The sequence below is a fragment of the Phyllobates terribilis genome, unplaced genomic scaffold (genome assembly GCF_046119375.1).
Source record: "Phyllobates terribilis strain yellow unplaced genomic scaffold, ASM4611937v1 Scaffold_1__5_contigs__length_1240528914, whole genome shotgun sequence".
NCBI classification, from domain to species: domain Eukaryota; kingdom Metazoa; phylum Chordata; class Amphibia; order Anura; family Dendrobatidae; genus Phyllobates; species Phyllobates terribilis.
In genome coordinates, this window is record NW_027362761.1 from 202,205,190 (window position 1) to 202,222,020 (window position 16,831).

General features: G+C 44.0%; 1 protein-coding gene across 4 annotated transcripts in view; it reads left to right on the forward strand.

Moving 5' to 3' along the window:
* IDNK (IDNK gluconokinase) overlaps nucleotides 1-16,831 on the forward strand; it is a 138,354-nt gene that overhangs the window by 19,509 nt on the left and 102,014 nt on the right. For all 4 annotated transcript variants that reach the window (XM_073670913.1, XM_073670915.1, XM_073670914.1 and 1 more), the window contains exon 2: nucleotides 11,730-11,760. In XM_073670913.1, coding sequence (XP_073527014.1) covers nucleotides 11,730-11,760 — 31 coding nt within the window. The remainder of the gene's footprint in view (nucleotides 1-11,729; nucleotides 11,761-16,831) is intronic.

Consider the following 16,831-nt stretch of genomic DNA (forward strand, 5'->3'; position numbering starts at 1 on the left):
TACAGACTGACCAGGCCCCTACTGCTAACCAGTACTCCCGGGAGGGTCTGCGTTATACCATCAGTAAAGACCCTGAACTGCACCACACGTCTCTGTGTTTCATCGCCGCACCAGCACCATTACTACTGGGACGCTCACACCATCACTCCCATCTTCCACACTAGCTGCCCTGAGGCAATACTTCTCCCGTGGGGAGTTATCCCATACTCTGCTGCGCAAACAACATCAGACTCAGCGGTCTGCAGCGCAGCGGCGGTCCCCACTGACCGCAATCCACGGGTGGCGTAGTCGGACATTGTTATTACCTAAGACTGCAACTGGTTTGACCGCCCTGGGCACGGACCGGGTCACCGCCACACTGAGACTACAACCCCCAGCGATCCGGCTCCGGGTATCCCCTGCACAGCACAGGCCCAGGGGGCGCGTCACACGGTTTACACAGCAGCCTTAGGTTCTTCTAAGCAGCTGCCTAGCACTCTGAAAATGAAAATGGTGGAGGCCCACAAAGCAGGAGAAGCCTATAAGAAGATAGCAAAGCCTTTTCAAGAAATGTCAGTTAACGGGAACAGTGGAGGTCAAGATAAGGTTTGGAAGACCTATCAAAATTTCAGTGAGAGCTGCTCGTAGGATTGCTAGAGAGGGAAATCAGAACCCCCTCTTGACTGTGAAAATACCTTCAGAAAGATTTAGCAGACTCTGGAGTTGTGGTTCATGGTTCTACTGTTCAGAGACACCTGTACAAATATAGCCTTCATGGAAGAATCATTAGAAGAAAACCTCTCCTGCGTCCTCACCATGAAATTTAGCATCAGGAGTATGCAAAAGAACATCTAAACAAGCCTGATGCATTTTGGAAACAAGTCCCGTGGACTGATGAGGTTAAAATAGAACTTGGCCACAACGATCAAAGGTACAGTTATATGAAAAAGTTTGGGCACCCCTATTAATCTTAAGCTTAATGTTTTATAAAAATTGGTGTTTTTGCAACAGCTATTTCAGTTTGATATATGTAATAACTGTTGGACACAGTAATGTTTCTGCCTTGAAATGAGGTTTATTGTACTAACAGAAAATGTGCAATCTGCATTCAAACAAAATTTGACAGGTGCATAAGTATGGGCACCTCAACAGAAAAGTGACATTAATATTTAGTAGATCCTCCTTTTGCAAAAATAACAGCCTCTAGTCGCTTCCTGTACCTTTTAATGATTTCCTGGATCCTGGATGAAGGTATTTTTGACCATTCCTCTTTACAAAACAATTCCAGTTCAGTTAAGTTTGATGGTCGCCGAGCATGGACAGCCCTCTTCAAATGATCCCACAGATGTTTAATGATATTCAGGTCTGGGGACTGGGATGGCCATTCCAGAACATTGTAATTGTTCCTCTGCATGAATGCCTGAGTAGATTTGGACCGGTGTTTTGGATCATTGTCTTGCTGAAAGATCCATCCCCTGCGTAACTTCAACTTTGTCACTGATTCTTGAACATTATTGTCAAGAATCTGCTGATGCTGAGTGGAATCCATGCGTCCCTCAACTTTAACAAGATTCCCGCTGCCGGCATTGGCCACACAGCCCCAAAGCATGATGGAACCTCCACCAAATTTTACTGTGGGTAGCAAGTGTTTTTCTTGGAATGCTGTGTTTTTTTGCCGCCATGCATAACGCCTTTTTGTATGACCAAACAACTCAATCTTGGTTTCATCAGTCCACAGGACCTTCTACCAAAAAGAAATTGGCTTCTCCAAATGTGCTTTTGCATACCTCAGCCGACTCTGTTTGTGGCGTGCTTGCAGAAACGGCTTCTTTCGCATCACTCTCCCATACAGCTTCTACTTGTGCAAAGTGCGTTGTATAGTTGACCGATGCACAGTGACACCATCTGCAGCAAGTTGATGCTGCAGCTCTCTGGAGGTGGTCTGAGGATTGTCCTTGACTGATCTCACCATTCTTCTTCTCTGCCTTTCTGATGTTTTTCTTGGCCTGCCACTTCTGGCCTTAACAAGAACTGTCCCTGTGTTCTTCCATTTCCTTACTATGTTCCTCACAGTGGAAACTGACAGGTTAAATCTCTGAGACAGCTTTTTGTATCCTTCCCCTGAACAACTATGTTGAATAATCTTTGTTTTCAGATCATTTGACAGTTGTTTTGAGGAGTCTATGATGCCACTCTTCAAAGGAGATTCAAATAGGAGAACAACATGCAAGTGGCCACTTTAACCCCTTTAAAGCCCATGACGTACTAATACATGTCTGTGCCCTGGACTTTAAGAGCCTGACCCGTATTAGTACGTCATGGCGATCACGCGCGTACACAGGCTGTGCGGGCACAATCGCCGCCGGGTGTCAGCTGATTGTCACAGCTGACACCCGATACTATGTGCAGGGAGCGGTCCTGCACCGTTCCCAGCACATTAACCCCCGCAATGCTGCGATCGCAGCATTGCGGAGGCAAGGGGAGGTGATCGGTATACTCACCTCCTCTTCCGACCTCCAGCGCTGTCTGCCGCGGCTTCCCGGGTGTTACCATGACGACCCGATGTCGTCATGACAACATCCGGGTCACCAGACAGCAGGAAGATTGTTTGGACATGCGCAGTGCATCTCCAAACTATCTTCTCCCTGTCCAGCGCTGACAGCCTGCATGGCACAGGGATGGTGCTGCATTCCTGTGCCATGCAGGCGATCAGAATAAAAAAGTGAAAGTCCCATAGTGGGACAAAGTAAAAAAGTAAAAAAACTGTCTGAAAGTGAAAAAAAAAAAAAAATTGTAAAAATATTTAAAAAAAAAATAAAAAAAATAATCCACAAAACATAAAAATATAATGTACCCATCAATAAATATTATTATGAAAAAGAAAACAACCAAACAATAAAAGTACACATATTTGGTATCGCCGCGTCCGTAACGACCTGACCTAGAAAACTTTTCCACTAGTTAACCCCTTCAGTGAGCACGGTAAAAAAAAACACAAAAAAAAAAAACAATGCTTTATCATCATACCGCCAAACAAAAAATGGAATAACACGCGATCAAAAAGACGAATATAAATAAAAATGGTACCGCTGAAAACGTCATCTCATCCCGCAAAAAACAAGCCACCATACAGCTCCATCATCCGAAAAATCAAAAAGTTAGAGCTCTCAGAATAAAGCGATGCAAAAAAATATTTTTTTCTATAAAATAGCTTTTACTGTGTAAAAGCGCCAAAACATAGAAAAACTATATAAATGTGGTACCGCTGTAAACATACTGACCCGCTAACAATTTGAGCAGATTTTCCATTCAATTTGTTAGCGGACACCATGTTGCGTTTGGAGAGCCCCTGATGTGCCTAAACAGTGGAGCTCCCCACAAGTGACCCCATTTCGGAAACTAGACCCCCCAAGGCACCTATCTAGATGCATAGTGAGCACTTGGAACCCTCAGGTGCTTCACAAATTGATTCGTAACAATGAAAAAGTGGAAAAAAAATACTTTTTCATTTTTACGAATCAATTTGTGAAGCACCTAGGGGTTCCAATTCCTCACTATGCATCTAGATAGGTGCCTTGGGGGGTCTAGTTTCCAAGATGGGGTCACTTGTGGGGGAGTTCCACTGTTAAGGCACATCAGGGTCTCTCCAAACGCAACATGGTGTCCGCTAACAATTTGAGCCGATTTTCCATTCAATTTGTTAGCGGACACCATGTTGCGTTTGGAGAGCCCCTGATGTGCCTAAACAGTGGAGCTCCCCCACATGTGACCTCATTTTGGAAACTAGACCCCCCAAGGCACCTATCTATATGCGTAGTGAGCACTTGGAACCCTCTGGTGCTTCACAAATTGATTCGTAAAAATGAAAAAGTGGAAAAAAAGATACTTTTTCATTTTTACGAATCAATTTGTGAAGCACCTAGGGGTTCCAAGTCCTCACTATGCATCTAGATAGGTGCCTTGGGTGGTCTAGTTTCCAAAATGGGGTCACTTGTGGGGGGTTTCCACTGTTTAGGCACATCAGGGCTCTCCAAACGCAACATGGCGTCCACTAATTATTCAAGCAAATTTTACAATCAAAAAGTCAAATGGCGCTCCTTCCCTTCCGAGCCCTGCCGTGCGCCCAAACAGTGGTTTTTCCCCACATATGGGGTATCTGCATGCCCAGGGGAAATTGCACAACAAATTTTGGGGTCCATTTTTTCCTGTTACCCCTGCGAAAATAAAAAAAATTGGGTCTAAAGTAACATTTTTGTGAAAAAAGTTAAATGTTCATTTTTTTCTTCCACATTCCAAAGATTCCTGTGAAGCACCTGAAGGGTTAATAAAGTTCTTGAATGTGGTTTTGAGCACCTTGAGGGGTACAGTTTTTAGAATGGTGTCACTTTTGGGTATTTTCTGTCATAAAGACCTCTCAAAGTGACTTTAAATGTGATGTGGTCCCTAAAAAAATGGTTTTGTAAATTTTGTTGGAAAAATGAGAAATCGCTGGTCAACTTTTATCCCTTATAGCTCCCTAACAAAAAAAAATTTTGGTTCCAAAATTGTGCTGATGTAAAGTAGACATGTGGGAAATGTTATTTATTAACTCTTTTGTGTGACATATCTCTCTGATTTAAGGGCATAAAAATTTAAATTTTGAAAATTGCAAAATTTTCAAAATTTTTGCCAAATTTCCATTTTTTTCACAAATAAACGCAAGTGATATCGAAGAAATTTTACCACAATCATGAAGTACAATATGTCTCGAAAAAACATTCTCAGAATCAGGGGGATCCGTTGAAGCGTTCCAGAGTAATTACCTCATAAAGTGACAGTGGTCAGAATTGTAAAAATTGGCCTGGTCATTAAGGTGCAAATCACCTTGGGTTGTAAAGGGGTTAAGTAGCTTTTCTCATGATTGCATACACCTGGCTATGAAGTTCAAAGCTCAATGAGGTTACAAAACAAAATAAAGTGCTTTAGTAAGTCAGTAAAAAGTAGGTAGGAGTATTTAAAACAAGAAAATGATAAGGGTGCCCATACTTATGCACCTGTCAAATTTTGTTTGAATGCAGATTGCACATTTTCTGTTAGTACAATAAACCTCATTTCAAGGCAGAAACATTACTGTGTCCAACAGTTATTACATATATCAAACTGAAATAGCTGTTGCAAAAACACCAATTTTTATAAAACATTAAGCTTAAGATTAATAGGGGTGCCCAAACTTTTTCATATAACTGTATGTTTGGGCAAAAAAGGGCACAGAATTCCTGGAAAAGAACATCTCATCAACGATTAAGCATGGGGATGGATCAATCATGCTTTGTTGTTGTGTTGCAGCCAATGGCACGGGGAACATTTCACTCGTAGAGGGAAGAATGGATTTAATGAAATTTCAACAAATTCTTGATGCACACATAGCACCATATGTAAAAAAGCTGAAGTTGAAATGGATAATGATCCTAAACACACATCAAAATCCACAATAGACTAGCTGAAGGTTTTACAATGGCCCTCTCAATCTCCTGATCTGAACATCGTTGAAAATCTGTGGCTAGACCTCAAAATAGCAGGGCGTGCAAGATGACCCAGGAATCTCACAGAACTGGAAGAATTTTCCAAGGAAGAATGGATGAAAATCCCTCAAATAAGAATTGAAAGACTCTCGGCTGGCTACAAAAAGCGTTTACAAGCTGTGATACTTTCAAAAGGGAGTGCTATTAGGTACTAACCATGTAGGGTGCCCAAACTTTTGTACTGGCCCATTTTCCTTTTTGTAATTTTTAAAATGTAAAAAATTACATATATTTATATATATTTTTGTGTCTAAAATGTAAAAATGTAAAGGAAATGTGCCATCTTTAACTTTAGGCCTTTTAGAGATCATTTCATCTTTAACTTGGTTTAATTGTTCACAATAACAGTAATTTTGACCTGGGGTGCCCAAACTTTTACATGCCACTGTATATGGCATATGCTTTTAATATTCCTTTAACGGGAGCCTGACAGCTGATACATGCTGCCCTATCCATAGTCAGCATGTATCAGGCACTGGCTGCATGATTTTATCCATGTTTGACTCTGAAACGCCGCAGAGAAAAACATACTTTAAAAGGCATTGAAAACCAAGCCGCACAGGAGAAAGGCAGATCCGAAGCGGCTTCTCCGCACCCACTGCCAATGATAGACAGGTCACTCCTTGCATGCATGGATAGGGAAAGACCTGTCACACAAGGGGAGTGGGTGGCTTGGTTCCCGGTGGCTATAAAACTATGCTTTTCCTGGAAGCGCAGCAGCTTTTCAGAGTTAGTCATATATGACTGAAATCAAGCAGATAGAGTCTGATATATGCTACCCGTGGATCGGGCAGCATGTATCAGCTGTTAGGTTCCCTTTAATGGCTTAGATAATAACATGCGTCGTAAGCAGGACCATCACTACTTTTGCATAAATTAGTGATTTATATGTTAGGGCTCAATCAGACGTGTTTTTTTCATGTACGTGTCCTATTCGTGTCTGTCTCAGATAGAACACGTATCCATTATAGTCTATATGGCGTTTACATGTTCATGTTTTTTGCGGACTGAGTAAGACATCATTACCCATACAAGTTTATGGGTCTGTGTAAAATCGCTGACAGTACACATTTTCATCAGGGGCGTAACTACCACGGATGCCATTGCATCAAGGCCAGGCAGGGGAGGGGCCTGCCGACACCAGCAAATACTTCAGCTGGATGTGCGTCCTGACAGGGTCAGTTTGAGACAGTCTGTCTGATCAAAAATGATTAAGACAGATCATTTTTAAATTAAAAAAAACACAAAAAATTTGTCAGTGTGCTATGGTATTAACCGCTTCCCAACCGCCCACTGTACATAAACGTCGGCGCTGCCTGGGCTCTGTGCAGCGCCGACGTTTATGAACGGTCGGCGGTCCCGTAGCCCTCAGGACCCCCAGGGTCCTGCAAGTGCTGCGGTTGCGGTTCAGAGCGACAGCTCTGACAGGGGACATCATCGGGACCTGATTGGATCAGGTCCCAATGATGTTAACCCTTTGCTATCTTCTATATGCCGCGATCTTACCTCTCCGACGGCCCCCTGATGTCTTCCAGGACCTGCCGTTGTTATGGCAGCAGGAGGTCACATGACCGCCTCCAGATCTGCCATATATGGTGTCCTTCTGAACTCAGCCTGCAGCTGAGTCCAGCAGGAGACAGACAGTTTGAAACTGTCAGCAAAGTTCTCATGCAATGTAATACATGTCTATTGCATTGCATGAGAACAGTGATTAGAAAAAAAAAAATTAATGTCCCATACAGGACTAAGTAAAAGTGTAAAAAAAAGTCTAAAAAATGTTTTCAAACTGTTAAAAAAAATTACAAAATAAATAAAAATAAATAAATAAACTATTAAACCAATAAATCCGTATATTTATGAAAAAACAAAAAAAGTACACATATTTGGTATCGCCGCATTCGAAACAACCCGATCTATAAAACTGTCAAACTAATTAACTCCTTCTGTGCACACCGTAATAAAAATAAATAAAAAAACGGAGCAAAAAACTATGCTTTTTCATCATATCGCCAAACAAAAAGTGGAAAAAAATGCGATCAAAAAGGAAAATGGAAATAAAAATGGTACCGCTGAAAACGTCATCTTGTTCCGCAAAAAAAAAGCCGCCATACAGCTCCATCAGTCAAAAAATAAAAAAGTTATACCTCTCAGAATAACGCGATGCAAAAAAAATATTTTTTCTATAAAATTGTTTTATTGTGTAAAAGCGCCAAAACATAAAAAAAAATACAGTAAGTGTAGTATCGCTGTAAATGTACTGACCCAAAGAATAATGCTGCCTTATCACTTTTACCACACTCAGAATGGCATAAAAAAAACTCAAAAAACAATTCCTGAATTGTTGGTTTTTGTTAATTTTACCTCCCAAACAACGGAATAGAAAGCGATCAAAAAATGTCACGTACCCCAAAATGGTACCAATAAAAATGTCAACTCGTCCCGCAAAAAACAAGCCATCACATGACTCTGTCGGCCGAAATATGGAAAAATTATAGCTCTCAAAATATGGCGATGCAAAAACTAGATTTTGCAAAAAAAAGCGTCTTAGTGTGTGACAGCTGTCAGTCATAAAAACCCGATATAAATCTGGTATCTCTGTAATCGCACCGACCCGAAGAATAAAGTAATCTCATTACTTATACCGCATGAGGAACGGCGTAAAAAATAAATAAAACCAATTCTTCACCTGCTACTGATCTGTTTATTATGTCTCCCAAAGATCGCAGTAAGGCTCTGCTCACATTTATCCTGCGCTCTGCGCTGAGCACTTACACCAGAGTTTCCGTGTAAATCTCTGAAATACGTGATTCAGACGGAACCCATGATGGAAGATTCCCTGTAATGAGGCAGATATAGGCCACTGTGGATGCCATCTGGCCTGTGATCCCAGGGTGTCAGTTTTTTTAGACGTGCATAAAAGTGCGGTTGGCCACAGTTTTGTGCACTTCTGAAAAAAAGGACACTGCTAAACAGAGGCCAGACGGAGTCCAGAGTAACTCTGCTGCCTCATTATAGTGAATGGATCCTGCAGGGGTTTCATCTGAATTACATCACTTGGAAATTTAAATGGAAACCCCGATGTAAGTGCTCAGCCTAGAGTGCCGGATAAATGTTACGTAAAATGTTCCCAATAAAAGCTTCAACTCAGTCCTCAAAAAAAGCTAGTCCCCATTCAGGTCCGTCATCTGTTAAAAATGTAAGGGACTTCCAAGTTACTGGTAGCAGAAAGGCTCTGGAAAAGCGAAATGGCCCTTGCCCCCCAAAAGAAATTCAGAAAATTTTGTGCTCCCAAATCCAAATGCCTATTCTACAATAATTTGTTCTCCAATTGTCCCTCCCAGATCTCGCCGTATGGCTAAGCGGTACGATACAGCCACATATGGGGTATTGCCACTTTTAGAAGAAATTGTGTGACACATTTCGGCACCATTTTTACCCATTGCCCTGTGTGAAAATGTAAAATCTGAGGGTAAAACATTTTTTTGTGGTAAAAATACAATTATGTTTTCTTCACTGCCCAATGGTATAAATTTAAAAATTTAGATGAATTCCTTGAGAGGTGTAGCTTACAAAATGGGGTCACTTGTGGGGGTTTCTGCTGTTTCGGCATGTCAGCGACTCTTCAAATGTGACATGGTGTCTGCAACCTATCCCAGCCAACATAGCGCTCCTTTCTCTTCCGAACCCTGCCGTACACCAAAGCAGTGGTTTTCCCCCACACATGGGGCATTGGCGTACTCAGGAGAAATTGCACAACAAATTTCATGGTGCAATTTCTCCTGTTATCCTTATGATAATGCAAAATTAGGGGATGAAAAACATTTTTTGTGGGACAAATGTGAAAATTTTATTTTTACGGCTCAATATTATAAACTTCTGTGAAGCACCTGGGGGTGCAAGGTGCTCACCACACATCTAGAGAAGTTCCCTAAGGGGTCTAGTTTCCAAAATGGTGTCACTTGTGGGGGGTTTCCACTGTTTAGGCACATCAGGGGCTCCCCAAATGCAACATGGCGTCCGCTAATTATTCAAACAACTTTTGCATTCAAAAAGTCAAATGGTGCTCCTTCCCTTCCGAACCCTGCAGTGTACCCAAATAGTGGTTTTCCCTCACATATGGGGTATCGGCATACTCAGGAGAAATTGCACAGAAAATTTCATGGTGCAATTTCTCCTGTTGCCCTTATGATAATGCAAAATTAGGGGATGAAAAAAAATTTTTGTGGGAAAAATGTGAAAATTTTATTTTTACGGATCAATATTATAAACTTCTGTGAAGCACCTGGGGGTGCAAGGTGCTCACCACACAACTAGATAAGTTCCCTAAGGGGTCTAGTTTCCAAAATGGTGTTAATTGTGGGGGGTTTCCACTGTTTAGGCACATCAGGGGCTCCCCAAATGCAACATGGCGTCCGCTAATTATTCAAGCAAATTTTACATTCAAAAAGTCAAATGGCGCTCCTTCCCTTCCAAACCCTGCCGTGCGCCCAAACAGTGGTTTTCCTTCACATATGGCATATGGGCGTGTTCAGGAGAAATTGCACAACAAATTTCATGGTGCAATTTATCCTATTACCCTTATGATAATGCAAAATTAAGGGATGAAAAATGTTTTTGTGGGAAAAATTTGAAAATTTTATTTTTACAGCTCAAAATTATAAACTTCTGTGAAGCACATTGGGGTTCAAGGTGCTCACCACACATCTAGATAAGTTCCCTAAGGGGTCTAGTTTCCAAAATGGTGTCACTTTTGGGGGGTTTCCACTGTTTAGGCACATCAGGAGCTCTCCAAATGCAACATGGCGTCTGCTAATTATTCAAACAAATTTTACATTCAAAAAGTCTAATGGCGCTCCTTCCCTTCCAAACCCTGCAGTGCGCCCAAACAGTGGTTTTCCCTCACATATGGGGTATCAGCGCGCTAATGAGAAATTGCACTACAAATTGTGCATTCCATTTTTTCCTGTTACCCTTGTGAAAATAAAAAAATTGGGTCTAAAGTAACATTTTTGTGAAAAAAGTTAAATGTTCATTGTTTTCTTCCACATTCCAAAAATTCCCGTGAAACACCTGAAGGGTTAATAAACTTCTTGAATGTGGTTTTGAGCACCTTGAGAGGTGCAGTTTTTAGAATGGAGTCACTTTTGGCAATTTTCTGTCATAAAGGCCCCTCAGAGTCACTTCAAATAAGATGTGGTCCCTAAAAAAATGTTTTTGTAAATTTTGTTGGAAAAATGAGAAATCGCTGGTCAACTTTTAACCCTTATAGCTTCCTAACAAAAAAAAATTTTGGTTCCAAAATTGTGCTGATGTAAAGTAGACATGTGGGAAATGTTAGTTATTAACTATTTTGTGTGACATATCTCTCTGATATAAGGGCATGAAATTTCAAAGTTTGAAAATTGCAAAATTTTCAAAATTTTCGCCAAATTTCCGATTTTTTCACAAATAAACGCAAGTGATATCGACGAAATTTTACCACTATCATGAAGTACAATATGTCACAAAAAAACATTCTCAGAATCAGGGGGATCCGTTAAAGCGTTCCAGAGTAATTACCTCATAAAATGACAGTAGTCAGAATTGAAAAAATTGGCCTGGTCACGCAGGCAAAAACAGGCTCTGGCGCGAAGTGGTTAATTGGACTGTTGATTACTACAGATTGCATTCCATCTCTATAGTGAGGTCACTTTGATATTACTAAGGCTGTGTTTGCGTTAAAGACCTTGAAAGGGGTTGGATACAGTCCTACGAAACTTCAGAATGTTACATGTCTTTTCAGGGCAATTGGCGCCTTTGTAGGATTGTAAATCAATTTGCTGCAAACCAAATTTTTGTGAAAAGTTCAGCAAACTTACCGAATTCAAAATACTTGATTATTTCTAGTGTGTAAGAGAAACTAATGCCAAACAGCCACCATCTGCATGGCATCCTCTTTTAACAGAAGCATTGCAGTTATTAATATTTTGGTGCTATCTAAATAAAAATGATTATTATTTGGGTAAGGTTTTTTTTATGCCCTTTTGAGTGGTTAAAAACGACAATGTAGCCCTTGAGTCAGAAAAATAAGGTTTGAACAAAGCATAAAAGAAACAAAAAACAGCCAATGGATTTCCTGCCTTCTTTTTATCTAGCCATAAAGTGTGTATATTGGGACATGTTTTAATCTGTTGTTTGTGTCTTACACAGAACAGAAGTAGGATCTCTTCTGGCAGATCAGGTATGTTTATTGTGGTATTGCAAAATAATTCATACACTTACATACTTAGGCCACAGCCCCACTATCAGTATTTGGTCAGTATTTTTTCTCAGGAGTGGGAGCCAAAACCAGGAGTGGGTGATAAATGCTGAATTTGTACTCTGGTTCCTATTATACCTTTTCTCTGATTGTTCCTCACCTGGTTTTGGCTCCCACTCCTGAGAAAAAATACTGAACGAATACTGATAGTGGGGCCGTGGCCTTAAAGAGGACCTGTAAGCAGGATTTTGCTAAGTTAAGTACACACATGGCCATATTGGCGCTTTGATATTGATTAAAACGATACCTGTGGTGAAGAAATCCATTTTGTAGATTTTGTGTAATCAAGGTTTAATGTTTTCTGATAATCATGGCTTTGTCCATCGGGGCGGGACTGTGCGTAGGTTCTTCAGGTCTGCAACAGCCCCTTCGCTGCCCGTGTTGTCTTTATCGTCCTCCTGATTTAAACTTTGCACCGGTGCCATCCGAGCCACAGACGGCACTTGCGCACATTGATCTTCTGGAAGTCTTCAGGAAAATGACGCCGACACGCGCAGATTTAGATTTCAGCAGATCTCAATCTGCACATGCGCCGCCACTACACCATTTTCCTAAATACAGGAGATCAATGTGCGCAATTGCCGGTTACGGCTAGGATGACGCCAACGCGAAGTTTAAACCAGGAAGATGATACAGACAACACGAACAGTGGAGGGGCCGTGGCAGAGCCGAAGACCCTACCCACAGTCCTGCCCCACAGTCTCACCCTACAGTTATGATTATAAGAAACCCTGATTACACAAAATCCACAAAACGGATTTCTTCACCACAGGTATCTTTTTAATCAGTAGCACAGCGCCAATGTGTGTACTTTTACTTTTCAAAAGCGTGCTGTCAGGTTCTCTTTAATAACCTCTGTAGGGTCTGTATAGTTTCTAACTGGTTTATATAAGATATTTTTGGCCATGTTGTGTGTTTTTCTTTAAGCGTTTTCTTTTTTCAAGTGTCTAGCTATAAAGGAATAGAAATCTTCATCTAAAAAAAAAACAAAAACTTTTTTTTCTTAGAGTGATAATGTTAGGGCAAGCTGAATGTTCTCTAAATTAAGGCATGCTGTAGGTGTGACACTATTAAAATACAATTGCAACAACATAAATAAGAAATGCCCATTGTGTTATAGCAATGTGTGCCAAACAAATCTTTTTGATGCAATTTATAGTGGAATAGTGGCACCAGAGCACAACAATATGCGACAAAGGCTTTGTTGGTATCTCAGATATCCACACAAGGTCAAGAAAGGCAAATGATCAGGGACCTAATCGCTTAACTGATCATATTTTAGACATATTTAAGACATAGCAATGGCCTCATTTTGTTTTGCACATTAGTGACTGCTTATCACTAGTGATATTTTTCATCGCCAGTCACTCTCCCGTATTTCAGCTACAACAGCTTTGGGCTCATTCAGATGTCAGTTTTTTTGCATATGAGTTCTCTATGTAGTTTTCACAGATAGAACTCATACCCATCATAGTGTACAGAGCTGTTCATACGTCTGTATTAGTTTGTGACACTGTGTATTATTGGTTCTCAAAAAAACAAACGCAGTATCGTACAGTTCCAGCAAAGTGAATGGCCACTGTGGATTTATTTTACGTGTTTAGCGTGTTTGGCATCTGCAACATGGCTGAAGGTGTCCTGGGGTTTTTTGCCTTCTTCTGGATCAACAGATTTAGGCATAGGGATTTTAGTAATACCATTATTAGAATCAGTAGATAGAGGGCGGTAATGTCACGATGGGGGCAGGCTTTGTAGCGTTGAGAATCTCTCCCTCCCCATGTGCTCACCCACCTATCCACTCTCTCTTTCCCCCATGTGCTGACTTCTCTCGTCTGTGCTCTCTTCTTTGACCTGTCTACCCCATGCGCTATCCCCCTTGTCTGCTGTCTCTCTCCTTCCTGTGCTGTGTTCTCCCCTCATGTGCTGTCCCGTTTGAGCTGTCTCCCCCGTGTGCTCTGTCTCTCTGCCCCGTGCGCTTTCTCTCTCCCCCATCTGTTGTCTTCTCCTGTGATGTGATCTCTTCTTTGACCTGTGTACCTCATGTGCTCTCCCCCTTGTCTGCTCTCTCTCTCCACCCCTGTGCTGTCTTCTTCTCTCATGTGTTCTCTCGTTTGAGCTGTCTCCCCGCGCAGTAAATCAGACCGCTGCCATCTTTGTGCAGGCAGATAGCGGGGGTCATATTAAAATTGCGCATGCGCTCCTCCTGTACAAAGATGGCGGCGGTCAGTGAATCATTCGGCTGATCCCGGCGGTGGCGTGTGCAGCGTGTGAGATGACGCGCCCCCAGGGCCGTGGGGTACTCGGCAGCCAGGCCTATGGATGCTGGTGGGGGATATCACGGTGACTGGCCCGGTCCGTGGCCAAGGGCGGTCAACAAAAAGGGGGAAGTATTTATAGGGGATTTGTAAAGTTCGTGACGCCACCTGTGGAGTGCGGCCAAAGGGAGCCGCCGCTGCAGAGCAGTCCTCTGAAGCTGATGTTGACGCGCCCCCTGGGCCTGTGTTGTGCAGGGAATACCCGGAGCCGGATCGCTGGGGGTTGTAGTCTCCGTGGCGCTGACCCGGTCCGTGCCCAGGGTGGTCAATTCAGTGGCAGTCTTAGTGTAATAACAAGTGTCCGACTACGCCACCCGTGGATTGCGGTCAGTGGGGACCGCCGCTGCGCTGCTGACCGCTGAGGCTGATGTTGTATGCGCAGCCAAGTATGGGATAACTCCCCACGGGAGAAGTATTGCCTCAGGGCAGCTAGTGTGGATGATGGGAGTGATGGTGTGAGCGTCCCAGTACTAATGGTGCTGGTGCGGCGATGAAACACAGAGACGTGTGGTTGCAGTTACCATTGCTTTACTCACAGTTCTTTACTGGTCCTAGTCACCTCGGTACCGGCGGTGACTGCCCAAGCCGTGCTGCGTCCACCAGGCAAGGGACTCGACCAACTCCCAGGCAATTCCAGAGCGTGGCACAGGGCTCCCTTCTCTTCCTTTCTCTGGCCGCGCCCCTCCAGTGACTCTACGTTTGTCCGGCTGCCTCGGGCCTTCTCTGGGCACGCTGATCTCTGCGTCCCTGACCCTATATGGTGTGCCTTCCTGGTAGGTGTAGTGAGGGGTCGCACCGAGATATAGGCACGAGCGCCGGTCTTTGGCTGAGGATTAGTCGCCTCCACCAATTTGGGATCCGGTACCCTGTTCTGCCAACCCGTCACCCGCAATCTCCTGGGCCTATGGGGTTCCTTCTTCCTTCGTGTCTCTGGGCCTCTCTTAATGTGCTGTTCCTTATCTCCTTTCTGTTCCAGTTCCAGTTCCTACTTCTCCTCCTTCCTCGGCCTCTTCTCTAGGCCCACTTCTCCTTCTCCTCTCAGGCTCTGGCCTCTTCTCTAGGCCTGCCTCTGGAGCAGCACCCAGCCTGAGCTGCTGCTCCCTGTCTGCTCTCCTCACAGACTGCACTGAACAGAACCCAGAACTAAGATGGTGCCCACCTTATATACCTCCCTCTATGTGTGAGCCCAGGTGACTAGCAACCAATGGGCTCCTACCTATGCCCAGAGACCCACCCCATATCTGCTCCTACACCACTGGGTGTACTTTCCCCTCCCCACTCCAGCCAGGGACAGAAGCGATCGTGCCTGCACTTCTGTGGGAGCACCGTTGAGCTGTCCCTCGGAAATGGGGTGTGTGTGGTGCATGCAGCTAAACGAGCCCTGGTCCACAATCCATCCTTACCCGGGAGTGGAATATCACACCTCTGGTTTGAGGTGCAATACCCCTGTAGCAGCCGAGGCCTCGGGGTGATACAATGTTACTGTAGCAGGGATGGTGTGGCTCTCCACAGGAAGAGCTAGCTCCAGGGCAGTGTAGATATTGTTGGTTGTGCTGGGCGTTGTAGTGCAGGAGGAAAGATGGCGCAGCTAAAATAATGGACGGAGGCAGTGCGGTGCAGTCATCCGAGTCTTTACTCACAGTTGTTAAGTTCCTCAGGTTGCACTGTCCAGCTTACAGCCTCCCACGTCGCGCTGCGTTCACCAGAACGAGGATTCAGCTCTTCCTCAGGTATTTTAGGAGCACCTGACGGAACCCCGCTTTCTTGTGTTCCTCTCTAGACTGTCTTCACGCTGGGTCTTCTCCATTCCTGCCCTGCGCTTCCCCACTCTCAGTCCCGCTCGGGTGCTCTGAAGTCCCTCCTGTCTAACTGGAGTTCCTGGACCTGCTTGACCCTCACGGAGATTAGAATGAGGCTTTGGCAACTGGACTATATAAGCCAGAAGCCTCCGGTTTTTCCAGCCGAGACTTGAAGTTACACGACTGGTCCAGGGGCCGGTCCCCTTCTTGCGGCCTACGATCCCTCTGTCTTCTGACAGATTCGGGGCGTACGGGTGCCGTCCCGCACTCGCCGTACCCCCTAGGATCCCTTTACTAGAACGGAGCCTACTCCTCTGCTCCCCTCCTGGGCCTCTAGGACTGGGCCCTAATTGTGGAGCAGAGCTCCTAAAGAGACTGTGCTCCCAGACTGTCTTCACTCTCTCCTCTCACTGAACTCTCCTGCCACCTAAGATCTAAGATGGCTTCCCTTTTTATACCTCCTTCTATGGTGGTCCCCTAGACTGCTTCCTCCACCCACACCCACTACTGGTTCCCCCTACCTTTGGGTTCCCCCCACTCCAGCCAGGGACAAGGCTCAGCACTGCGCATACATCTTGCCCTTCCTGCCGGCCTAGAGCAGTGTAGTGTTGGATGCAGGTGTTGGGGTTCCGGGCAGCAGTCCCTCCTTACCTGAGAGAAGGAGATACAGGTGCAGTACCTCTGTGGCGACTGAACCCTCAGGGGCGCCACATATGACGTGTTCGCGACGGTGTTCTGTTGGTGGTACCACGCAAGAGGCTGGTACCAGCAGTGGTTTCCATTTTGAGACACCCATCACTTGGGTGTCCCAATATGGCGGTCGACGAACTTCCACCGCTTGGAGTTCTTGGATCCGGACACATCTGGACGGAACAGGAT